This window comes from Solanum lycopersicum, chromosome 3, assembly GCF_036512215.1.
Source record: "Solanum lycopersicum chromosome 3, SLM_r2.1".
Lineage (NCBI taxonomy): Eukaryota > Viridiplantae > Streptophyta > Magnoliopsida > Solanales > Solanaceae > Solanum > Solanum lycopersicum.
In genome coordinates this window covers 66073452-66098525 of record NC_090802.1, presented here as the reverse complement: position 1 = coordinate 66098525, position 25074 = coordinate 66073452, and the positions used below count along the sequence as shown (strand labels likewise).

The 25074-nt window shown below is 32.9% G+C and overlaps 2 protein-coding genes and 2 long non-coding RNA genes across 5 annotated transcripts; all 4 read right to left on the bottom strand.

The window, feature by feature from the left end:
• Nucleotides 1-175: 175 nt before the first annotated feature.
• Nucleotides 176-7861, bottom strand: LOC101254885 (protein PAF1 homolog). The gene is made up of 12 exons (XM_004235594.5): nucleotides 6430-7861; nucleotides 5720-5788; nucleotides 4287-4394; nucleotides 4012-4195; nucleotides 3852-3928; nucleotides 3638-3757; nucleotides 1657-1762; nucleotides 1133-1219; nucleotides 976-1044; nucleotides 804-875; nucleotides 578-721; nucleotides 176-479 (listed from the first exon to the last, which is right to left on the bottom strand). Exons 1-12 carry the CDS (start codon nucleotides 7341-7343, stop codon nucleotides 333-335), a joined length of 2097 nt encoding a protein of 698 aa, XP_004235642.1. The 5' UTR covers nucleotides 7344-7861; the 3' UTR covers nucleotides 176-332.
• A 4843-nt stretch (nucleotides 7862-12704) lies between these two features.
• LOC101255182 (uncharacterized) lies at nucleotides 12705-15703 on the bottom strand. The gene is made up of 5 exons (NR_144505.1): nucleotides 14907-15703; nucleotides 13500-13605; nucleotides 13293-13365; nucleotides 13116-13211; nucleotides 12705-12993 (listed from the first exon to the last, which is right to left on the bottom strand). It is a non-coding gene; the product is annotated as an uncharacterized lncRNA (long non-coding RNA).
• A 974-nt stretch (nucleotides 15704-16677) lies between these two features.
• On the bottom strand, nucleotides 16678-18228 carry LOC138347324 (uncharacterized). The gene is made up of 4 exons (XR_011220185.1): nucleotides 18110-18228; nucleotides 17945-18032; nucleotides 17770-17838; nucleotides 16678-17690 (listed from the first exon to the last, which is right to left on the bottom strand). It is a non-coding gene; the product is annotated as an uncharacterized lncRNA (long non-coding RNA).
• Nucleotides 18229-22540: 4312 nt separating this feature from the next.
• Nucleotides 22541-25026, bottom strand: LOC109119895 (protein PAF1 homolog). Of its 2 annotated transcripts, none has more exons than XM_019213179.3 (3): nucleotides 24175-25026; nucleotides 22950-23064; nucleotides 22541-22844 (listed from the first exon to the last, which is right to left on the bottom strand). In XM_019213179.3, exons 1-3 carry the CDS (start codon nucleotides 24879-24881, stop codon nucleotides 22809-22811), a joined length of 858 nt encoding a protein of 285 aa, XP_019068724.1. In that variant the 5' UTR covers nucleotides 24882-25026; the 3' UTR covers nucleotides 22541-22808. The 2 variants fall into 2 exon arrangements, with proteins under 2 accessions (XP_019068724.1, XP_019068725.1); XM_019213180.3 differs by having other exon boundaries at nucleotides 22950-23061.
• Between the last annotated feature and the right edge of the window lie 48 nt (nucleotides 25027-25074).

Below are 25074 nucleotides of genomic sequence, written 5' to 3'. Positions count from 1 at the left end.
TTTTGCAAGGAGAACAAAGGCTTATAGCTTATTAATTGGTTAAATTTTGAAAATCGGCATATTTGGACTATTTTAGAAGATATGCTATTAATCTAAAGCACAAACAGATCTTATGTTAAGCCAGTATCCATCCCCTAGCCCGTTTCTAAACACGCACAAGTGCAGCACATGCAAATTACTTGAAAGTTAAATCTTTTCAAAGAGCAAAATTCCTATATGGTACAAAACATTTAATTATTTATGCAATTTCTCTCATGTACCTACCCTTTAATTTTTTTTTTCTTTCTCTTATCTGTTAAATTATCTGATCAGCTTAAATGAATGTGCAGGAATCAATCAGACATATAGTACTCGCCACCACTAGATTGATCTTGATCATCATCATGCATATTGTTATGTTGTTCACCAACATCATCTTCATGACTGATTCTTGATCTCTTTGAACTTGAAACATTCCCCTTCAAAGCTGTTGTATAACCCTATGTGGATCCAACAATGTCATAATCAGTTTAGTTGCAAATAGAAAAGGCCATGCACGAAAAAATGAATGATGTGAGTCTAGCTAGGCTTTCATTACCCCTTCTTCTTTCAGTTCAATGGCAGCTGCAGTAGGTCTCTTCCTTACTGTGACTCTTGAGGGAACTGGGAAATGCTCGACTTCTTCATTTGATTTTCCCTCTCTGGCTCTCTTTTTTCTCAGAACAAGCTTTGTTGGAAGAGGCTGGATCACATCACATCCACAGTGAGTTTCAAGTTACAGGGGTAAACCACATATCAAGTTTTACAAGTAGAACACAGTTTACCATGTAACGGGCCTCTCTTTCCCCAAACGCCACAACATAAGTATTAGGATCATCTGCATCATCACCTCGTACCTGCCAATGGGCACATGAGGGAAAATTAACACAACTAAGTAATTTATCAATGTACAAAATTGTAGCTAGGTTGACTTCCGCACTCAGAAAAGGTACATACATCCCAGTGATACTCCCGAACCCAAGAGTATGAGATATCCTCACTTTCATCATAAATATCCTTCGATAGCTGTCACAATCCATGAAAAGCAACATAATATCATTAAATAAGATTTATGCCCTTGAACCAACCTTCCAATTAAACTATGAAATTTCACCTCATTCGGCGCAGGGACCATATATGCCAGAAATTTGTCAGGTTTATCGGCATCTGAGCTTGTAGCCACGAAGCTTTTCATAACGGCCTGCAAGGTGTATTGCAAATCAACATTCATGTTCATTAAGATATAATCCATACATCATGGTATCACGGAGATCCGAGGGTAAATAGACGATGATCCATGCGAGTGACAGACAAATAATAATGTCCGGGGACTAGAAGAATTTCTATATCAACACTCTGGCAAAGGCCCTCAACCTAATTAAAATTTGGATTGAACATTCTCGCTTTGGTTAATGATGTTGGACAAGGAGCTGATTGCAAAATGATTCTAGATGTAAGTTTGGAGAAGATGAATATGGGGTTTTAGTTTTCATATGAAAAGTCTGACTTTGCCAAGCTTTCTTTAACTTAGCAATTGCTCCTTGACATCTACCGACTGAAGAAGTGTTTTCCTTGTAGCTTATTAACCTGGAGAAAACATTACAAATTTGGAGAAAGTCATCTAATCAATAATTTCACCTGTGATTCACATGCATCCCGAACAGTTTTATCCAACTTGCTGTAAGTTTCTGAATCAGCAGTTGGAGCACTATCGTAATTCGCAAGCACAAACGGGTCCTTGTACCTGGCAAAGTAACATTATTTGTTCGTGTTATCTCCAGTACCAAGATATTGCCATGATCTAATAACTCCATGAGTTTTATATAAAGAAAAGGGAAAAAAGTGTTGCAAGCAATTATTAATTTATTTCTAGAATCTTTTGCATATGGAAAAGTACATCCAACTTCTTCTATTATCTTTAGACAAACAAACATTATTTCATTGAGTAGAACGAGAGCAAATGATTCCAGTATATGAGATGCATAAGAAAAGATAGCAATATGCTAATCTCCTGTACAATCCCATCCAATCATCTATACAAATGGGATTGTCTTGGGTACTCCAAGAAATTTAAAAAGTATACCAGAATCAATTGTGTACCTGCCATATATTTCAGAAAAAGTAAATTAGGAACAAGAGACAATGAAGGATACAATAGTGCCACAAATAGCAAGTGCCAAATCACATATATCAACAACCAAAAATAAATGGATAAAGGATTCAAATGCCTTTTGATTTCGAGTTTCTCATTATTAAGTGACAAGATTCTACATGTTCCCTCTGTCCTTTATGTGGAGTTTGAAAACATGGATTATAAGAAGGACAGAAAAATGTGAGTAAAAACATAACTATAAAAATGTCATTAAGGGTGAAATGGAAGTTTTCTGGATGTCCTTTTTGTGGTTTAGAAACAGAATCCAACAGCCATCTGTTTCTCATTATTCTGTTACTAGTTTTCTGTGGCGATTTTTTCTTATCATTGTGGGCTTCCAATGGTGCATGCTTTCCAATACCAGTTATCTGCTAAAAAGTTGTAATTTTTGCAATGGGGATGGAGATTGGTTCCTGCTTCTATATGGTGGACAGTTTGAAAAGAAAGAAAATAAGAAATTTTAAAGAAAGAACTAGTTCTTAACAGAATTTTAAGATGAAGTGCTTTCTTATTTTTCATCTTTGGTGTAAAGAAAGTTTGTAGAGGAGGCAGTATCCTTAATAGATCTGATAGGTGCCGTGCAATTGTTAGGATTCATAGTTGGATCTGCTGTCTTTTATCTCTGTATTAATGGTTTTGGCACTTCCCTAGTGCCTTCTCCTTTAATACTCAATTTATCATTCTCAAAAAAAAAAAAAAAAAGGTGAAATGGAAGTTTAAGCTATATTGTTTCTAAATATAGAAAGGTGTCATTATAGTCGACAGAACAAAAAAAAGAAAAGAGTACCACATAAAAGGAATTGGGAAAGTACTAAATTTCTAACTACTTCATCCTTTTATTTTTTTTGAGAATATACCCCAAAAAAAAGGAGGAAAACAAAATATTCATTCTTAACATTAATTGTTAATCAACAATAGATATATGATTTTTTTAACTATATTTAATATTCAGGATCTCTCTCTTTAAGACAGAACCAACGGTAACAAAGTGTACGCCATATGGCCATAGTGCAAGGCACCGCCTATGTATGTGTGTGGGGTGGGTTGGTGGGTGGGGGGCAAATTTGGCAATAAAAGTGAACATTGTCCCTAAAAAATATAGCATATTACTCCACGTAACATGAAATCCTCTTTCAATTCAAAAAATACAGCCAAACAAAACGAAGCTTTTTGGCATTAATAATTGAGATAATTTTTTCCTTGTCCAGACAATCAAAAGGAGAAAAAAAAAAGACTCAAAGCTGCAATTATAACAAAATGATATATCAACAATAAAAGACGAAACTAGGAAATGTCTGAGCCCTTTGAGCATGCATATTAGAAGACAATATTAAATACTTTTGGATGACGAGAAAATATAAGGGAAAATGCAATAATCATACAAAATGGTATCTTCTTACATCCCTCCTCTTCAACATGTAGATATTTAACATAAAAGGGGGAAGGCCGAATAAAAGAAAGACTTACCGATCAAAGTCGGGGTAAAGTGGCTGGACTTTGATAGGCTGCAATCTGCGATTGCTCGCATGAATGGGCCGTGACTTGCATGCCTCAAAAGAAGCCTCAATCTCCTGGATTTGTCTATCTCTGAAAACAGGGTTCGAGAAATACAAGATTCAGGTCTCAACTAAGTCTCATTATCTTAGACATGAATAGCATGGACACTGAAAGCAGAAGTAACCTCTTGTTAAGATTCTCCAAGATGTTGCGGCCACCTTTTGTTTCTCGCAATTCTTTAGCTTGCTTTTCAGTAAGAGACTGCAAACGGCATAAACAATTAGTTAAATAACGATTTGCTACTCCTTCAAGAACATTCTTTACACGCTATGATTAGCAAGAACCTGCTTTGCAGACTCCGTGCTAAGAGGAGAAATGTATTGTGTTTTGACCAGCCAAGAAACACCTTTGTCAGTTGGCCTTTCCTTCTTTTTTATGCCATCTTTCTTGATGGGGGTTATAGGATTGTCATCGCGCAACAACTCCTCATCTTCTGGAGCAAGTGGTATCTTTACACCCTTGGGAGGACTAAGCAAGCCAGCAACAAGGTAAAAACATTAGATAATTTTTCCACTAAAATGTGCCACTTGAAGGAAGGGAGTGAGAGCGTGTAACATACTTGTATACGCTGAGATCAAGAAGGTCAAGTGGAATTCCAAGGTCTGGTTCAACATGTAGTTGAGGTTTGTGCATTTTCTCCAATGAAGTAATGGAGTATTTTGTAAATCTGCACATTTTAATGAATTGCTCTTAGAAAATATGACAACAGTAATGATCTGACAACAACCTGGAGTTTCATGTATCAAAAGCTACAAGAAGTGTTTTGTGCTGAAGAAAGGTGGAAAAGATGTCAAGTACATCACTTTCAAGCTACTCTCTGCCAGCAGTCTCTCTAGTACAATAATTCAGTATATATATATATATATTGCTCACATATAGCCAAAATCCTTCCAAAAGAACTTCCATATGCTGCATCAAAATGCTACCGGAGAACCAATGCAGACTCTTACTCCAAGGATAAGTGGAGATTCAAATGCAAGAAAGACTCAGAAATGAGAAATCATGATTTACGAATACACAATATTTAAGCAACCTCAGATGAGCTTTCTCAATCTATTAACTACGACCTGCACTTGCCTTGAACAAGAGTTGCTTCCCAAAAGAAAGGACATGGAAAGGGAAGAGAACCACAGGATGAGCTTAACACGCCTACTCTAGTGCAGATGAAGTTAGTAACTACTAAAACAAAAGGTCATTTGTTACCCATAAGTGTTAGTCCTTGCTCTCAAACTTTAAATGCTCAACAATGTAAATCAAATAACTGCAATGACTAACATCTAACATGAGAAATGTAGCAATAACCATAAAAACAATAGTTGATTGGTTAATAGGTAGATAGCAATATTATTATTCAAATATTGAAGACCAATCTAGGAAAAATTCATGCCTAGTATGATTTATAGTGAGCACGGCAATGCTGTGCAACAACAACAACATACGCAGTGAAATCCCACAAGTGGGGTCTAGGGATGGTAAAGTGTGTGCAAACCTTACCACTACCCTGTGGAGGGTAGAGAGGCTATTCAACAACTGAAAATCAACAACTGAAAATCAACAAAGTAGGCAGCTTGATAAAATAGTTTAAGAGAGAGAAGATATAGCTGTGTCCACGTCCCATTCTCACACCAACAGCGACAGCCTAACTACTTCTGGATCAGACTAACCAGAGGTGATGGTTAAAGCACAATTCCAAATTAGGCATATGTAGCAAACCAGCAATCCACGATAAAAATGTTCAAGGGGAAAAACACAAAAGGCTTGTGAGCAGTGCTTGGGAAAGAAGTCTCATTTAACCCTGACAACCTTCACAAAAGGTGCACATTCTAGATGGAATATTTTGTGTAAATATTTTTTGATAAGCCATTTTGTCTACATATAAAGAGCATGATTTGCTTAGTTTTTTCTAGTTTTGTCAGAAGATGCAGTTGCAGTTGAATTGATCATCAGAAATACAAGTGAAAGGACCAGCACAATGAAAGGAGAGCCACAAACCGATCTGGGTCTCTTCTTAAAGTCAAAAGCTTTGGTTGCGCTGTCGGATCTGGTAATTCATTTCTGAATCTGCAGAGAACACACAAAAATTACAGAATGCTCAGCAATATTTAATATGTAAAACAACTTGTTTGTCCCATATGATAGCATACCATAGTCTTTTCACAAATAATCCTAACAGAGAAAGGAACATTTTCAAAGACATGACATAATAGAAGAGAAGTCATTCAGTAAATAACTAAATACACTTACCATTTGAATAAATGATGTTCATTAAGTTTATCACCAACCTACCCTAGGGAACAAACATCACATGTAAAGTTCACCCTTACAACGACCCAAACTGAAACCACACCGACAAGAACAAATTTGAACAGAACTAGAAGAAAGCACAAACTAAAAAGGATCTCAAAGCATCGCAACAAGATGTCATGTGCTATGGGGGTGAATGGTAAGGTTATAGTTGCATGCTTAAAGGGTTATTTATCGTCTCATTACAAGGAAAGTCAAATCATATAATGGTATGTAACATTCCGAAGTATCCCAAACTAAACATTACTTTCGACCAACCAGTGTGTTTGAAAACTCCAATCTCCAGCAGAGCCGACACTAGAAAATATCAGGTAACTAATCCAACATAGAAATAGAATAATTGGAATATTTAAGGATCAAACAATCACTTGGCTGTAAATCCAGAATTAACGTCTTACTTTAACTTGCAAAGAAATGTTGTCGGCTTCTTCAACCGGTTTTCTGTCCTCTCTCCACTTAACAAAGGGGTGGTTCTTCTGTCAGCCATATGTGATGCGCTGATCGACCCATGACCCTTCGTACCAGAAGTTAACATTTGGGTTTTCTGCAGAACCTTATTCTGTGATTCTTTCAAATGCTGCCTATTCTTCTCTTCATGCCTTTGCTTTTCTATCTCTCTCTTCTTCCTTGACCTCCTCTCTTCCTCAGTCTCAACCCTTCCTGAATGAGCATTGGATTTTTTCATTGGCAATGGGGGAACAGAATGGTCTGGCTGTTTAGAACGAGCAGTGTGGTTACCATGCCTTGATTCACGCCAACCAGACTCTCGCCTTTTCTCTACACTGTGCCTGCTTTCATTACGTTGTTTCTGAGGGGGAACTGATGAAGGAGGTGGCGGAGGGGACGGTGGCTGAGAAGGTGGGGGAGGAGGAGGAATAGCAGAAGTTGGAGGAGATGAAGGTGGAGGGGGTGGAGGTGGGGGCTCCAAGGGATGGTTTTGGCTATACTGGGAGTCCTGAGAAGATGGATAATACATTGGAGCAGGAGGGGGAGGAGGCTGCCCAGAAGGTGGTGGGGGAGGTGGATATGAAGAATCCGCAGGAGGAGGAGGCGGAGGTGGATACTGATTTCTGGTGGCAGGAGGTGGAGGAACGTAACCAGGATGCTGATAATTTGAACCCTGGTGTACCTGAGAGTAATTCTGCTGAGCATACGAAGATCCATCATTCACCCCATAACCCCCCCAATTCTGCGAGTACTGACTTCCCCTGGATTGAGACGGCGGTGGCGGAGGGTTCTGATTCTGCGGAGGCGGTGGCGGAGGAACAAAACTCGACTGCGATGATGGAGGAAATGGCCTATACGAAGCCATGGGACACTCAACAACAACTCCTCCAAATGCAAACTAAAACCCTAGAACCACAAAATAAGCTCTACAATTCACAAATCCTCTTTCTTACCACTTCAGATTTACCTATAGCGCGCACACACAAAAAAAAAATCAAATCAAAAGAACCCTAATGAAAACAAAACAAATAATTCATTGAATTCAGCATTCTCAAAATCCAAAAACTGGGTAACCTAACCCAATACAATATTGAACCCCTTCTCAATTCTGCAATTCAAATTTGATAATGGAATTCGAATTCGAATCAATCAAATGAAGCAGAAACACAGAGAAAACGAATAGCAGTTCAAATTAAACAAGGAATCAATTGGAACATGAAGAGGGAATTTGAGTAGGAGACAAAGTGTTTGTTTAGCTCAGCAAAATTGGCACTTGAGTTAGCATCACCAATATATAGCCGTCGCCTATGTTTTTGCAACTTTCCCAAAAAAAAAACAAAAAACTTTCTTTGACCAAATATAAGAAAAAATTACTCTTTTCTTGTCCAATTCAAATTTTGCACATTATTTAAAAATTAAAAATGATAATTAATATCACTTACTAATGGTGAAAAATAATTTGAAGAATAAGTAACAATCTATTTTTAGAATAGAATAAAGAGAGTAACATCAATTTCTAACGAGACACGAGATTTACATGTTTATTTATTCACAGAAAAGTATTCAGGATTTCGAAATAATAAGTTCATTATTATAAAAAGGCGAATCTATTAGATCTGATATTTAGATTCTTGTTACTGAAAACAGTTAAAATTTTGAATTACAGTTAGATTCTTATTAGTGACAATGGTTAGAATTTTAAATTACAGTTAGATTCCTATTAGTGACAACGGTTAGAATTTTAAATTACAGTTTCAAAATTGAAATGCTTAATAAATTAAACCGCCAAAAAATTGTTATCAATATCCACCTATAAAGACGTTACTAAATCTTAAAAAGAAACATAGAACAATTTAGATATAAAACTCAAATTTCTAATCTCAGTGAGAGGTGCATTCAATCATCGTCGCATTATATGATACATCAAGTGTGATCACACATTTATGTTTAACAAAAAATTAAGAAAAATATACAACATTACTATTTCAACTGGAAGCATGAGTTTATATGAACCCGATAATTCCCTCCTGCATACGACTCTGTTTATTCATAATACTAAAAATGAATGTTCACTTTTACTTGTTCAGTTTAGTAAACAAAAGATATTTTCTCACTTAATTTCTAATTTATTTTTATTATTAATTATAAAATCATTTTTCTAATACATTTATCGAAATATTAAATTTATTAAAAATAGATATTTATTCAATTTTAAAAAAGTTTAATGATTTGAGAAACATGAAAGCTAGCATAATACAACTATGCTTAAACCATACTATAAATTAAAAAGCTAAAGTTTATTTTGTGGAAAAATTACCCAAATTCCCAACCATATAACACAGGCTAGTTGAGCTTGTTGGGCTAACAGTTGTTGCTAGAAATGTGAGTAATTTTCCTCGATAGTCACTTGAGAAATTACCTAAGAATATTACTTATGTTTGTTTTAGAATTATAATATCATTCAATTTTATTTATTTTTTTCAAATTATACTAAATACAAAATATACATTATCTCACTCTTATTAAGATGTCATGTCACATTATTTATTTATTTATTATTAAAAAATATGATTTAAACCTATTTAAACGTTAGGTTGCAATATGTTTTCTTTAAAAATATTATTTTCTATTTATGTTTTTTGAAAATGTTGTGTTTTTAGATATGTAAAGATAAATTTTAAAAATGAATTGAGAAAAATGCCATATTTCTACAGCTAACTGCTAATGAACTGTTTTAACTATTTTTTAAAATAAGCTTTTTAATTTTTTGATGATAATTATTATTTTTTACTATAAGTTTTTTAATTAATTTTTTAAATAATAATTATATCTTTTTTATGGTGTTCTTTTTCTTCTCCTATTTAGATAGATATTTCTACATTTCATTTTGTTGGAGCATTCGCTAAAATCACTGAAGGTGTGATAAATATAAATGACATTACAATTTTTTTTTTATAAAATAATTCAATTTTCAATTTTCATTTTTTAACCTTAAAAATTGAAATTTGAAGCATTGAAAGATTTTTTTATTTTTTTCCCGTAATAGCCATTACTGTTTTTATAGAGAAAAAAAATAGTTCAACTTCATTTTTTTCCTTTAAAATTGAAATTAGATATTTAGAGGCATTTAAAAATCATCCATTTTTTTCCGTTACAGTTTTCTTTAAACAAAAAAACTTTTATTTTTCTATTTAAAATAGTCATATTAAAATTCTTGTTTTTTCTAATTGTATTTTTAAAACATATTTAAAATGATTTTTGAAAAATTAAAACTCTTGAGTGTTTGTGGTGCTGACATGTGACACTTTTTACTTCTCCTATTATATACAGATAGATTCTCTTTTAAAAAAATAAACAAATCCACATATCATACCGAGTAAACAAAGTACATTAAGAACTGTACTATGAGCTCCTCCAATTCTTCAAGAAAGTACATGTATTTCTCCGGTTCTTTAAAAGAATTAGAAAAATATTAATAATAAATTAGAAAATGTGACATGACATAGTAGGAGAAAAATAATGTATTTATTTTTGTGTCAAATATATTTTGAGAAAATTAGGCAAAGTTAGGTGATATTAGGGGTGTGCATCGGTCGGTTCGGTTCGTATTTACATATAATCGGTTCGGTTTATCGGTTTTCGGTTTTAAAATATGCTAACCCAATAACAAACCAATAAGAAATTTTTTATCGGTTTATCGGTTTTTGATGTTATCGGTTCGGTTTCGGTTAACCCAATAAAAAAATGTCGATCAAATAATATATAATAGTACGTATGTTATAATTACATGTTACCAACTTACCGCCAAAATATAATAGAAAACTTTGAATGTTGATCAAATTACTAACATTCACAAACTTGCAAAAGCTATCGCCTACAATTACGCACTAGAATTAAAACTAAAATAAAATATTTCAATGAGACAATCTTGACAGTTGCTTGATCCACCAGATAATCAACAAAGTTCTCACCAATTTTCTAACCAAAAAATCACATAGCCTGAAAAGCTAATAATGCATCTATTATGTATTAAATTATGTATATTTAATATTGAGGAAGGGTAAAGTAGTAAATAACTATCGTCTTATTGGGTTATTGGTTTACCCAATAACCCAATAGGAAAAACCGAAACCGACCCAATAACCCAATAATAATTTTTTCTAAACCCATTAAAAACCCAATAAACCAATAACAATAATCCAATAACATTTTATCGGTTCGGTTTATTGGTCGGCTCGGTTTTTGCACACCCCTAGGTGATATTGTAGTCCTAAAACAAAGATAAGTGATATTTCTAGATAATTTCCCAAATATGAATGACTATCTAGGAAAATTAATCCTAGAAATAGATTTGTTACATTTTGCTAACGCGGCCCAGTTTGTGACTTTCAACTATTTTCTGTGCCTAAATATTTTTCTTTCAGGTATCATGTCATAACTCATGAGTACCCATAATAAAGGGATAAGTAATTCAAAAAAGAAGAGTCAAGTAACCTACATTATCCCAAACTTGCCAATGAAATAACAAATTAAATGGCACTATAATTAATCTCAGGATTACTTGATGTTATCCTTCACATTAGTGCTGGCAAAACGAGTCCTATATTTTGGTGGTCCGTCCATATTTAAATGAGTTAGGTGAGTGATTTTTTATATTTGTAAATATGGGTCGATACCCATACTCAACCCATAAAAATATGATAAATTATGAATAAAATATGGAATAGCCAAATGGGTTAAAGCTTCCAACTTCTATCCACTTATAATTCATGACATCACTAAAAATATTGTAACTTCTCTTCCTTTTTTAAGTTCTTCTATAAAATTAATTCTTCTCTATAATTGAAAAGGTGAAGCCTTTAGTTCTCCAAAAGATATATGTTTTTAAATGGATATTTCTTATGTTAATTATAATTATTTTTATTTTTGTATTTTTTTTATATTGGATAACAATTAATATTGTAAAATAAGCAAATCATGTATTAATATTGATATTGCTTAGAGTGCAATAACCATGTTTTGTCCTAAAATGCAAATATTCATTTACTTTGAAATTCAAAATAATTCCCTTGTTATTACATGAATTTATTCTATATTGAAAAATTATAGGATTTTTTTTTACTTTTATAATACAAGAAAACTAAATAAATTATTTTCAGCACTTTCCATCCAAAGAAAATATTTTTCCATGTTGAATTCTTAAATGGAGTACTATATAATCATATGATAATATGGGTAAATATGAATAAATTTGTATTTTACCCAACTCATTTGTTACAATCCAATTTTACCCATATCAGATAAAATACGAACGGGTTGAATTATACCATTTTCAACCCACCTAAATTTACCCCAACTCACCAATTTGTCACCTATACTTCACAACACCAAACAACCCCTTAATGTCCTAAAGAAACTCTAGCTCAAAGTTGGACTAAAAGCTTTGTTATCGATGAAATTTTTCATGAGTCTGAGCAAAGTTCAACTTCAAACAAGCATATCTCTTATAATATAAAAAATTAAGTGGCTCAAAGCTTCGGATCCTATCAAATTGAAGGTATTTGAGTCTAGTTTTTAATGCAAAAAGTTGTTCATACTTTGGTATTTGTGCCATATATTATGCCCATTTTACTATTGGACGCTATCTTGTTGCACGCCTAAGTTGTCCGCTATTGCACAGTGTAAGCAATGCAGTAACCTTATTGTGCACAAGACGTCAATTGTGCGATAACACACATGAAAAAACACTATATAGCACCTTATGCTCGTGGTTCATCCCCAAGTCCAAAAATTCCCCTCTCAAGAATCCTAATTTTCTTCAACGTTCATCTATCATCCAAGATAAGATTTGATCATATTAATATTGATGATTTATTCATCTCAACACAAATTGTACCTCATATTTGTGCAATCCATAGATTTACAAGAAACTTCTTAAGAACTCAAGTGAAGGATTTTGCAAACCCCTTGCTTTCAAAGGCAAGGGGTTTCGAACTTGAGGCATCCAACATAAGCCCAAACCACTGTGCCACCGCGAAGGGTATTTTATTAGTTTCTTTCCTTATTTACATCATCTATAACAACTATTTAATCCCAACTTGAGGAATAATCAATCAATTCATTTCCCAATATCTTTTCTTCTTCTAATTTCTCAAAACACAAATTGCTAAACCTAATGTGAGAACTGTGAAGAGGGTAAGGGGTAGGAGAGACCACAGAAAAATTATTGTCAGTCCAAACAATCATTCGCATATGCAAATTACTTGAAAGTTCAATCTTTCCAAAGAGCGAAATGCTCATATGGTACAATGCATTGTTTATTTATGCAACTTCTCTCATGTACCTACCCTTTCTCTTTTTCCATTTTCTTGCTGAAAATGATCTGATCAACATAAAGAACTGTGAAGGAGTCAATCATGCCTACTGTTCGGTTGTTTGCCAACAACATCTTCATGAGTGATTTTTTTGCATCTCTGACTTCAACCACTTCCCCTTCAAAGTTGTTGTATAACCCCCTAAAAGATACCAATAATGTCATAATCAGTTTAGTTGCAAAAATAAAGGCCATAGAGGAAAAGATAATGAAGCAAGAGGCGGGCTTGGCTTCAATGGTAGTTACTGTTGGTCTCTTCCTTACTGTAACTCTGGAAGCATCTGGGAAATGTTCGACTTCATTATTTGATTTTGCCTCTTCAGGTATCGTTGTTTGCAAAACAAGCTTTGCTGGAACAGGCTGAATCACATCACATCCACAGTGGGTGTTAAGTTTCAGGCTAAACCACATATAAAGTTAAACAAGTTAACAGAGTTTTACCATGTAATGGGCCACTGTTCCACCAAATGCCGCTAACGTATGTAGTAGGATCGTTTGCATCATCACCTCGTACCTGCAAATGCGCACATGAGAGAAATATTAATACAACTAAGTAATCAACCAAATTATAAAAGTGCAGCTAAGCTGAGTTCAACACTCAGAAAAGGTACAAATCATAGGGGGTAGGGGCTGGGTGAGAAAATTCACCTGTGATTCATATGCATCACGAACAGTTTTATACAGCTTGTTGTAGGTTTCTGAACCAGCAGTTGGAGCACCATCAAAAGTCACAAACACAACCGAGTCTTTATACCTGGCAACATAGTATTAGTTGTTCATGTCATCTCCAGCACCAAGATTGTTATGATCTAATGACTCCATGAGTTTTTTTAATAAAGAAAAGGGAAAAGTGTCACAACAATTACTAATTTATTACCACTCCCGTTCTTGTTGTCTTCTTTTTATAAGGAATGTTGTTTCATTGACTAGAAAGAGAGCAAGAGAATTCATGTATACGAGATATGGTAAGAAAAGATAGCATTCCCAGATGCGTACCAGATTGCTATCTTTTCTTACCATCTCGTATACATGAATTCTCTTACTCTTTTTCTAGTCAATGAAATGACATTTCTTTTCAAAAGAAGACAACAGAAACAGGAGTGGTAATAAATTAATGATTGCTTGTGACAATTTTTCAGAAGATGCATTGGTGGATGTATTGATTATCATAAATACAAGTGAGTGAGGACTAGCATTATGGAGAGAAAAAAGGCAGAATCACATAACAATCTTGGTCTATTCTTAATTTCAAAATCTTAAGCTGTGCTGACGGATCTGGAAATTCATTTCTGAATCAGCAGAGTACACATGAAATAACAGAACGTTTAGCAATCTCTAATATGTAAAACGAATAGTCTTAATGGACATCAGTAATTCGGATGGTTGGTGTATTTAGTTATTTGTTGAACAACATGATAGAAAAAAAGTCATTCAGAAAATTAAGTAAATACCACAGCCATCTAAATTACTGATGTCAATTAAATTTATCACTTACCCACCCTATGGAATGATCATCTGCATTACGTCTAAAGTTAACCCCAAAATCTATGCTTATCATCATATTGCAAGGTAAATCAAAACATATAGTGGTATATAACATTGTAGATGTAATTTAAATTAAAGTGGAACATAAAATATAGAATATATCTACAATGTTATCAGCCCAAAATTCTGTTAAAGAAGCAGACATGTGTCGTCTTATGATTGTATCTATCAATTACTTATATTCATAGTACTATCAACGAGAAATGCAGAAAACGATCAAAATATATTATCTTCCTCTACTCTCTTCTTCCTTTCTCTATTCTCTTCTTCCATTTTCAACAGTCTAGTGACAAGTACATTCACCCTTAAATCTATGCTTATTGTCTAATTGCAAGGTAAACCAAAGCATATCGCGAGCGGTATGTAACATTGTAGATGCATTCTAAATTAAAGATTACTTACGACCAACTAGCATGCTTGAAAACTTAAATCTCCAGTGGAACAGACAATAGATAGAACAATTGGAACATATTAATATGGCTGACAATAAATACAGAATTAACGTCTTACTTCAGCTACTGCTTCTTCAACAGGTTGCCTGTCATGCCACCACTTGGCAAAGGGGCAATACTTTGTCTGATCTAATTCACCCATGACCTTCATACCAAAAAAATATCAATTTGGTTTTCTCTATTATTCTATTCTGTGCTTCCCTTATTCTCTGTTTTTGTCTCACTTTTTCGAATTCCTTATTCTTCCTCAACCTCCTCTCTTCCCTAGTCTCATTGGATTTTTTAACTGGGAATGGAGCTGTTTGTTTAAATCGAACAATCTGAGAAGGTGGGTGAGAACACAAAGAAGGAGGAAGAAGACAGAATCGTGGCTTAGAAGGTGGAGGAAGGGACGAAGGCGGATACCGATTTATTAGCGGAGAGGACAGTGGTTGAGAAAAGACGAATGAGGAGGGGGTGGAGGTGGGCACGATGTCGGAGAGGGTAGAGGAGGAGGAGGATGTGGATACAAGGAATCTGGCGGAGGCGGCGGCAGATATGGATGTCTCGACACAGGAGGAGGAGGGATGAATTGGTACAAATATGGCGATCCCTCGTTCAACCGATAACCCTAATTCTGAACTGAGACATCGATGGTGGTGGCGAACTGTTATGCGGCTTTTGTAAATTTCTACCTCTTGGTCATTTCCGCTATCGCTGTCGCTGCCGGTGTCGCATAATAATTTGCCACCATCATCAATGTCTCAATTCAGGCAGAATTGGGGTTATCGGGTAAAATAGGAATTGTCATATTCATACCAATTTAACCCTCCTTCTCCAATGTCGAAAAATGCATATCTGCGGCCGAACCCGCCGCTGAATTCCTTGTATCCACGTGCTCCTCCTCCTTTTTCATCTCCTCCTCCACCTCTCTGACGCTGTGCCTACTTCCAGCTACTTCTCTTTTGTCTTTTTCTCCATCGTCTCAGTCACTGTTTTGTTCGCGGATAAATTGACATCCACCTCCGTCCCTTCCTCCACCTTCTCATCCACGATTCCATCTACTTCTTCCTTCGTGTCCTTCCCCACCTTCTCAGACTGTTCGATTTAAACAAATAACTTCATTGCCAGTTAAATATTCCAATGGGACTAGGAAAGAAAGGAGGATGAGGAAGAAGGAGGAATTTGAAAAATTAAGACATAAACAACGAATAAGGGAAGCACAGATTAGAATTGTGGAGAAAACCAAATTGAAATTTTTTGGTACGAATGGTCATGGGTCAATTTGATTAAACAGAAATATTTTCCCTTTGCAAAGTGATGGCATGACAGGCAACCTATTGAAGAAGAAACAGCTAAAGTAAGACGTAAATTCTGTATTTATTGTTGTTTCCTCTTTCATTCGATAACGCTAATTCTGCCTGAATTGAGACATCGATGATGGTAGAAAATTTCTATGTGACAGCGGTGAATGGTTTAGATGTAGAAATCTACAATTCACACTTTTTGTTAGATATAGTGTTCTTAGAAGTTGAGTCTCTATAAGTGTCTATGGCTTCCTACTATATCAAACAAAAAGTGTGGGTTTCTAGACTTTTACATCTACGACATTTTCTCCATCATATCACTTGACTTTAGGTTTCTCCGCCATAATCTTTGACAACATATTGATGTTTCAATTCACACAAAATTATTGTTACCAGTGAATGAAAGGATTGTTATATTCGTACCAATACATTTCTCCTATTCCACTGTGAAGAAATTCATATTTACCATCTTGTCAGCATTGAAAAGTGTGTTTGGAAATTACTTGCTCTATTTTTTGTTGGATATTAGGTTTGAAATACCCATTTTTTTATTTTGAGAACACAGATGTACCATTCTTGATTCAATTCCAACACTAGAAAACAACTAGACTAATTTCAATCTCATTTATAATTGATTAATGAATGATTTCACCTAATAACTCGAAAATCTATTTGATACTTTTTTTTAAATTTTGAAAAAGAGAGTTAACACAGTCGAATTTTAAACCCTAATAATTTAATGAAAATATATTTAAGAAAGATCTATGACATGGTAAGCTGGAAATTTTTGGAGGAAGCACTTATAGGATGTTATGTTTGAACATTTCTACTAATAATGAGATATATTGTTTATGCCACAACCAAGTGATGAAGACCCAATTGCATCTATTTACCCACTGCACTTGGTTGGGATAAGTGAAAGTTGGTATTTACCTTGGGCTGACATACATGTGTATACATGTGAGGTGTGATAAGTACTATAAAGAATCAACAAAAATTGGAGGCATATCTATATAAAAAAATAAAAATGGTTGCAGCAGTTTGAAGTGTCATAGTTCACCACATTTGGAGGTAAAGAAACTGAAAGTTGTATAGAGGAACAATTGTAAATAGTAACATAGTAACTGCACAGATAAAAAACAGAATTTATAGAAAGAATGACATTGTTCAAGGGATATAGAAGGCTAATAAAAATAATATGTTGAGTCAACATTTCTCTATGTAACTATTTTCTTGTTGAGTTGGAGGTTTAAAGAAATAAAACCTTCTTAGAAGGGGGCTATGGATTTAGGTGCTCTATAGATTTAATGGTCCTTTTATTTGTTTATCACATTTACAATTTACCAAAAAATCCTAATAATTTTTGAAAAACATTGGATTTTTTTTTATCTTCTGTTTTGTTTTATGTTCATGGTAAGTACAAAATATCCACCAACAATTAATAAAATGAATATGTGCAACTGATACTTATCGAAATCGCCGGAAAAAAGAATCGCCGTCCATTTCTCAGATCAAAAAGTTGGCAAAAACCATCTGTTTCTGATTCACCTGTTGTCCTGCACTCAAGAATCACAAGAACCTTAAATTAGAATGAGATTCCAACCTTGGCTAAAAAATAAGATCTGTACGACTAACCTTGTCGAAATCTCATCTATTTCTAAGATCAAAGAGTCGGCAAAAACCATTGTTTTCATTTCTCCAACCCTCAACAACCACAAAAAACATAAGTTAGAATAAGATTTCAACTTTGGCAAAAAAAAAAAATCAATCAAATCAATTAATCAAATGAATTTGTACGGTTGATACTTACCGAAATTGCCAAGTAGAAATCATTGTTATTTCTAGGTTTAAAGAGTCGGCAAAACTCCTCCCTTTCATGATTCTCCTGCACTTAAAAACTACAAGAACCTGAAGTTAGAATGAGATTTCAACTCTTCTCAATTAGGGTTATGATAAAATCAATCGGATAACTTACGAAATTAATAGATATGTCATCGAAATAAAATAATTTTGTTGTCTCTTTTTTTCTTGAATTCTAAGGATGAGCCGGCTGATCCCTAACATTATTTATAAGGAGCCAACCGGTGATTTACCCGATGACGCTCATAAAAAATGTGAGTTGAGCGAGAATTATAGAAAAAATACGAAAAAAGTAATTTGTGAAGATATATGAGTCTAACAATGATAATTTGTAAAGAAAAATTTATTTTTAATCACCAAAACGAACAAATTTAAGAGCATAAATTTATAAACATTATACAAAATATAACTTCTTAATATATTATTATCTTTAATTTTTAAATTAACTATCTTTAACTTCATTATTTTTTAAAAAAAAATCATAACTCAAATTTAAATATTCAAAAGAATATAATTTTCTTTTGATTTATTACTTTATAGAAAACAAACAGATAAACGGAATTGTATTGTTGACATTTATCTATTATATAAAACTTATTTTTACTTGTGAATATTCTTCATATTTATTATTTTCTTATTAAATTTTAATAGCTTTTACTTTTATTTTATTTAAATGATAAAAATGATCAATTCAAAATTTGAATAACTTGACATTTTACTTTGGATTTATGCTATTTTCAGAAAATAAATAAATAAATAATATTGTCACATTTATTAACATTCACTTGTTCCAAGTATTTTCGTATTTGCATATAAATACATTTTTTCTATATCTTTTTTTAAAATTTACTTAGTTTTAACTTTATTTTTAATAAAAATTATAAAAAGCTTCAACTCAAATTATGATGTTTTACTTTTGATTTCTGACCTTTTTTAGAAAATAAGTATAAAAATTAAACCGACAAATTTGTTAACATTCACATGTTATAAGTGTTTCTTTATCTGTATAAATACATTTTTTATATTTCCTTTTAAAAAAATATGTAAGTGGCGTTAATTTCATTTTCTTAAAAATTCATAAAAGGAATCAAACTCAAGATATTATGTTTTACTTTTAAGTTATGACTTATTCAAGAAAATAAAAAAATAAATAAAATTGTCATATCTATTGATATTTATGAGTTATATAAGTAGAAAATAAATAATATTGTTATATTAATCCACATTTATTTGTTACAGGTGTTTCTTTGCTGGCACAAATTATATTTACTTATAAAAAATCTTAATATTTTATTAGTTTAAAATATATGTAAGTAACTTTAAAAATCATTAAAAGGTTCAGCTTTAAAAATAAAGTATTCAAACATGATATTTTATTTTTGATTTAAATTTTTTTCTAAAAAAGAATTGTCATATATATCAGTAATTATCTGTCACGTATTTTTCTTTACTTGTATAATTTTTTTTACTTGAAATATTTTTTAATATTTTCTTTTTTTCTATTTTTTTTAGTAAATTTACATTTATTGTTTAAAAACTCATAAGAAAAAACAAACTCTAAACATGATATTAAACTCTTGACTTATGATTTATTTTAGAATTAAATAAATAATTGATGGATCATATTAAATAAATATGATATTGTCAAATTAGACTTTTAATTTTGCTACACTTCAATTATTAGTATTGTCCATTGATTATAAAATTGATAAATAAATTAATATACTAAATAGTCCAATAAATGACAAGTTGAGTAGATATGTCACAAAATAAATGTTTCCTTTTTTTCTTTTTTCGTGTTTTATTGCATGTTTTGTATTTTTATTTTTAAAATATAACGTAAAGAATATGAATAATCTTTGATTTGTCATTTTTTATGCTCTTCTTTAATATTTTTCTCTCATGTATAAGTGTTTTCGTTTTCAATAGGCCTTTTAAGTTACAAAAATATTTTAATAAGTGTTTTTATTATATATTTTATTTAGATGAATATTTATATTTTCACTTGTAGTAATAACACATAACACGTAAATAGTCTTTAATTTGTTTTGTTTCGTTTTTAGCTTTTCTTTTTTTTTTTCTTTCTTTCACATGGGGGACCTTATTCTTTTTTTTAAAATTTTTTTTAGTGTAACTGATGTTTACGTTACAAAACATATTTTAACAAGTGTTGAGTTGCATATCTATTTTTGTTTGTAATGATGCACTTATAACGTGAACCAAGGTGAGTCAGTTCTCTTTTTTTATTATTATTATTTTGCATTTTCATAGCTAAGACAATTTGGATAAAATGTGAAGAATTGATAGTTACAAATATATTGCTTTAATTTCTTTTTTGTTTATATTGTAGTTGAAAATGTATCAAATGGATTTTAATTAATTGTATAACGTTTTGAGTATTTTAATTTTTAATATGACATTGTTTGATATGAATATCAAATTAAAACAAAATATTTCAACAAAGTTTTGGTCAATTAAATTTGGGTTATATACATCTTATGTTTCCTTTGTTTTTAATATTCTCTTCTATTCTAAAAATCTCTAAAATTTCTTATTTCTCTCCTAATTCTAAATTATTTTATAATGTATCCAAGCTACATGTTATGTATTCACTTTATTTTATAATGTATTCGATCTAGTTTTTAATGTATCCGAACTACATATTATGTATCTCATTTATTTTAGCTTTCAGAAATTAATATAATTACAATTTAAATAGAAATAAATTATAATTAAAACTATGTAATTTCTAATGTTATACTTTTTAAAATTAACACTATTTAATCTAGAGTATCACTCAATTAAGCCCAAATGTAATTTTATGGGCTAAACTTTTCGTGCTACACAAAGAAAAAAACAGTGTGGACCTTATTTTTCAAATGTTAAGCTCATGAATTCACTACATATTATAATATAAAACCCACTATGGGATTCCTTAAATTTATACTAATATAAAATTCTAATTAATAAAGGGTAAATTGTATATAATAGCAATTTATTAATTTAAATTAAATAATATAATCACAGTTTGATTTAATTGTATCGTATAACAAACTATTGTCAATTTGTCTCTCTCCCTGAAATTCTCGCTCGCCACTCTCCCTCTTCTCTCTCTCGCCATTCTCCATCTCTCCCTCGCCACTCTCGCTCGCCAGTCTCTCCCTCGCCACTTTCGCTTTAAAGAAACACAAATATATAAATTGTGTTTCTGTTTATATAAAGCGAGAGAAATTCAAGACGATTCTGCGCTGTTTTCAAGACGATTCGCCGCTTTTTTATTGTGTTTTTGAGACGATTCGTTCAAGCCGATTCGGCGCTATTTTTACATTACTAAATTTATATACACATCCATATACATATATTTTTGTTCAATACACATATAATTATGCAACACTTATATTTTCCCACCTAGTTCTTTGTTGTCTTTCTCTCTTTATACAAACACAAATTATACAAAATATAATGTATAATTTATGTTTGTATTTAGTGAGTGAGAGTGTGTGAGTGACAAATTTGATATACAAACATTTTATTTTGATGCAATTGCATACAAATTCAAATTTTATGTAGATATACAAACATAAAATTGAATTGAGAGGCTGCCAATGATTTATACAAACGAGAGGCTGACAATGATTTATACAAATGACATGCTAGCGAAATTATACAAATCTGAAGAGGAGCCACCAAGTTATACAATTCGATGCTACATAGCAAATTTTAACTATAACTATGACATACAAATATGAGTTTTATGTTTGTTATATGTGAATGTTATTCATTAATAAATTCTAATTAATGTTTATACAAATTTATTATTACATTTCACAAAAAATAATGCATTTTCCTACGTACTCTGTCCCTATGGTAACAATACTGCAAGCTAACCACTTATAATAATGTCTCAGAGTAAATATTAATAATTGACATTGATTCTTTTTAATTTATCTGATTGTAACATGTTAATACATATAAATTATATTGATAGTGTAAAAGAAATTCTTTATATTAATGATAATTAATTACCCTTTCAGCCCGGTAATATTCCATGAACTTTTTACATTCAATTTTTTTAACTTTCTTGGCTCCAATGCTGCATACAATTTAATCATGAAAAAAGTTGTTATAATAAGTTATCATTTACATCTAGTTTTATCATATAACCATCTTGTTAATTTCTAACCTTGAACTACTGCCCTTAAATATCCAACAAATTAAATATTTATATTAATTAATCAGTGTATTAAATATGTTCAAGAGAAAATTAAAACTTACAATGATGGGTCAATGCTATGGATTAACCTAGCAGAATCATTATAAAACAAAGTAACAACTTCTTCCACAAAGCTAGGAGTAACATCATCTTGTAGTTCTTCCAACTCAGTAAATTGCTCATCAACATATCCCTGCACCTATGCAAGTGACTCAACGACTATCGAATTAAAATTGTCCCATTTCGAATAGTTTTAAGGAAAAAAATTAGTCTTTTTTTGTTTGTTTGGAGTAACAGTAACTAAATTTGAATTTGTAGGTTGTAGAACTTATCTCAGTTCAACATGATTCTTTTCATACTCTGAAATATAACTTTAAGAGTCCAATGCCAATGCCCTGTGCTGACCCAATGGGTCAGAATTACACAAAAGATGCTCAGTGGCCAATACAAAACTAAAAATTATCTATATATTCCTCCTAAATTAGTGGTTGTTTAGTATAATAATCTTCAAAGCTATGAAATATGAGTACTTATGTATCTTCCTTGACTTAGCGATAGCTACGATAACTTGGACTGTACATGCAACTCTCTGCATATGCTACTAGGTTCTCCGGTTGAGGTAGACGAGTGGCCAAGCCTGTTGAGCAACAAGAAGTGAACATCAATACTATATTTGATAGATACATGTTGAAAAAAGAGTGTTGAAGTTCTCCAGTGACAAGATTGTAGAGGTGAAAAATACCAAGTCCATGCTTTGGCTGCAATGTGAGCTGAAATCTTCCTTATGTTGGCAAATGGTGGGTATATTAATCCCTTCTCCAAGTTCTCTTGACTTGTTTCTGCTGCTAAAGCTTCTGCTGTTCATATGAAAGAATTTGGAGATAGAAATGTAAGATTTTACGAGGATTAAAGGCACCACCTTTGTGTAAAGGGTATCAAAGGGTTCCAATTCAAGGAAAACTTTTACAGCAGCATATGCACAGAAGTTATAATCAGAAAAAAATCGAGAGATAGAAGTTGATCAGAACGCGAATGCACCAGATATTATCTTAAATAGTAGAGCAACATTTTGCACAACTTGAAGGCTGCCAGGAGCATGTCATCATGAACATGAATAGAACCAGATATCATTAGCCCCAGACCCAAACCAGGGAAGATGTATGCGTTATTTCGCTAGAGACAAATTGAGTACCTAATGTTATGAAATTTAAATGTATTTAGGAAAAATGTAAAGCCATATGTTTTGTGACATTTCAGACCTGACCAGACACGAAGACGTTCCCCTTGTACTCAACTGGAGCGAAAGGACACCCGCTAGCAAAAATGGCCCGCCCCACAGTATGGATATGGGAAAATTTTAGAACTATAAGAAAACAGAACATTTGCGAAGACGCACATTGACAGAGTAATACCAACTTCACACATAAAAGATGGACTGTCCAATTTACGTCTAAAGTTAACCCCAAAATCTATGCTTATCATCATATTGCAAGGTAAATTAAAGCATATAGTGGTATATAACATTGTAGATGTATTCTAAATTAAAGCGGAACAGAAAATTTAGAATGTTATCAGCCCTAAATTCTGTTAAAGAAGCAAACATGTGTCGTCTTATGATTGTATCTATCAATTACTTATATTCATAGTACTATCAATGAGAAATGCAGAAAACGATCAAATATATTATCTTCCTCTACTCTCTTCTTCCTTTCTCTATTCTCTTCTTCCATTTTCAACAGTCCAGTGACAAGTACATTCACCCTTAAATCTATGCTTATTGTCTAATTGCAGGGTAAACCAAAGCATATCGCGAGCGGTATGTAACATTGTAGATGCATTCTAAATTAAAGATTACTTACGACCAACTAGTATGCTTGAAAACTTAAATCTCCAGTGGAACAGACAATAGATAGAACAATTGGAACATATTAATATGGCTGACAATAAATACAGAATTAACGTCTTACTTCAGCTGCTGCTTCTTCAACAGGTTGCCTGTCATGCCACCACTTGGCAAAGGGGCAATATTTCTGTCTGATCTAATTGACCCATGACCCTTCCTACCAAAAAATATCAACTTCGTTTTCTCCACAATTCTGTTCTGTGCTTCCCTTATTCTCTGTTTCTGTCTCACTTTTTCGAATTCCTTCTTCTTCCTCAACCTCCTCTCTTCCCTAGTCTCGTTGGAATTTTTCACAGGCAATGGAGCTGTTTGTTTAAATCCAACAGTCTGAGAAGGTGGGTGAGGAGGAAGCAGACGGAATCGGGGCTCAGAAGGTGGAGGAGGGGACGAAGATGGATACCGATTTACTAGAGGAGAGAACAGTGGCTGAGACGGTTGAGTAAAAGACGAAGGAGGAGGACGAGAAGGTGGAGGTGGGCACGGTGTCGGAGAAGGTGGAGGAGGAGGAGGCTGTGGATACAAGGAATCCGGCGGAGGCGGCGGCAGATATGGATGTCTCGACAGTGGAGGAGGAGGGATGAATTGGTACGAGTATGGCGAGCCCTCGTTCACCCGATAACCCCAAGTCTGTCTGAACTGAGACATCGGCAAGTTGTTATGCGGCGGCGGGAATGACGAAGAAGTTAGAATTCTACAGAACACTTTTTGTTTTGATATTGTGGTGTTTTTGGAAGTTGTAGACACTTGTAAGAACTTAACTCCCAAGAACATTATATCAAATAAAAAGTGTCAGGCTTTGTAGATTTCTACCTCTTGGTTATTTTGCCGTCGCATAACAATTCGCTATCATCATGTCTCAATTCAGGCAAAATTGGGGTTATCGAGTGAAAGAGGGATTGCCATATTCGTACCAATTCATCCCTCCTCCTCCAATGTCGAGAAATGCATATCTGTGGCAGGCGCC

Coding starts and splice junctions, on each gene's coding strand:
- LOC101254885 (XM_004235594.5), bottom strand. CDS start 7,343: ATGGCTTCGTATAGGCCATTTCCTCCATCATCGCAGTCGAGTTTTGTT. Junction 3,758..3,851: donor TTGGAGAATCTTAACAAGAG/GTTACTTCTGCT, acceptor CCCTGTTTTCAG/AGATAGACAAATCCAGGAGA. Junction 1,045..1,132: donor TGGTCCCTGCGCCGAATGAG/GTGAAATTTCAT, acceptor GGATTGTGACAG/CTATCGAAGGATATTTATGA.
- LOC109119895 (XM_019213179.3), bottom strand. CDS start 24,881: ATGTTCTTGGGAGTTAAGTTCTTACAAGTGTCTACAACTTCCAAAAAC. Junction 23,065..24,174: donor TTGAAGAAGCAGCAGCTGAA/GTAAGACGTTAA, acceptor TCATATGAACAG/CAGAAGCTTTAGCAGCAGAA. Junction 22,845..22,949: donor GCAGCCAAAGCATGGACTTG/GTATTTTTCACC, acceptor GTTGCTCAACAG/GCTTGGCCACTCGTCTACCT.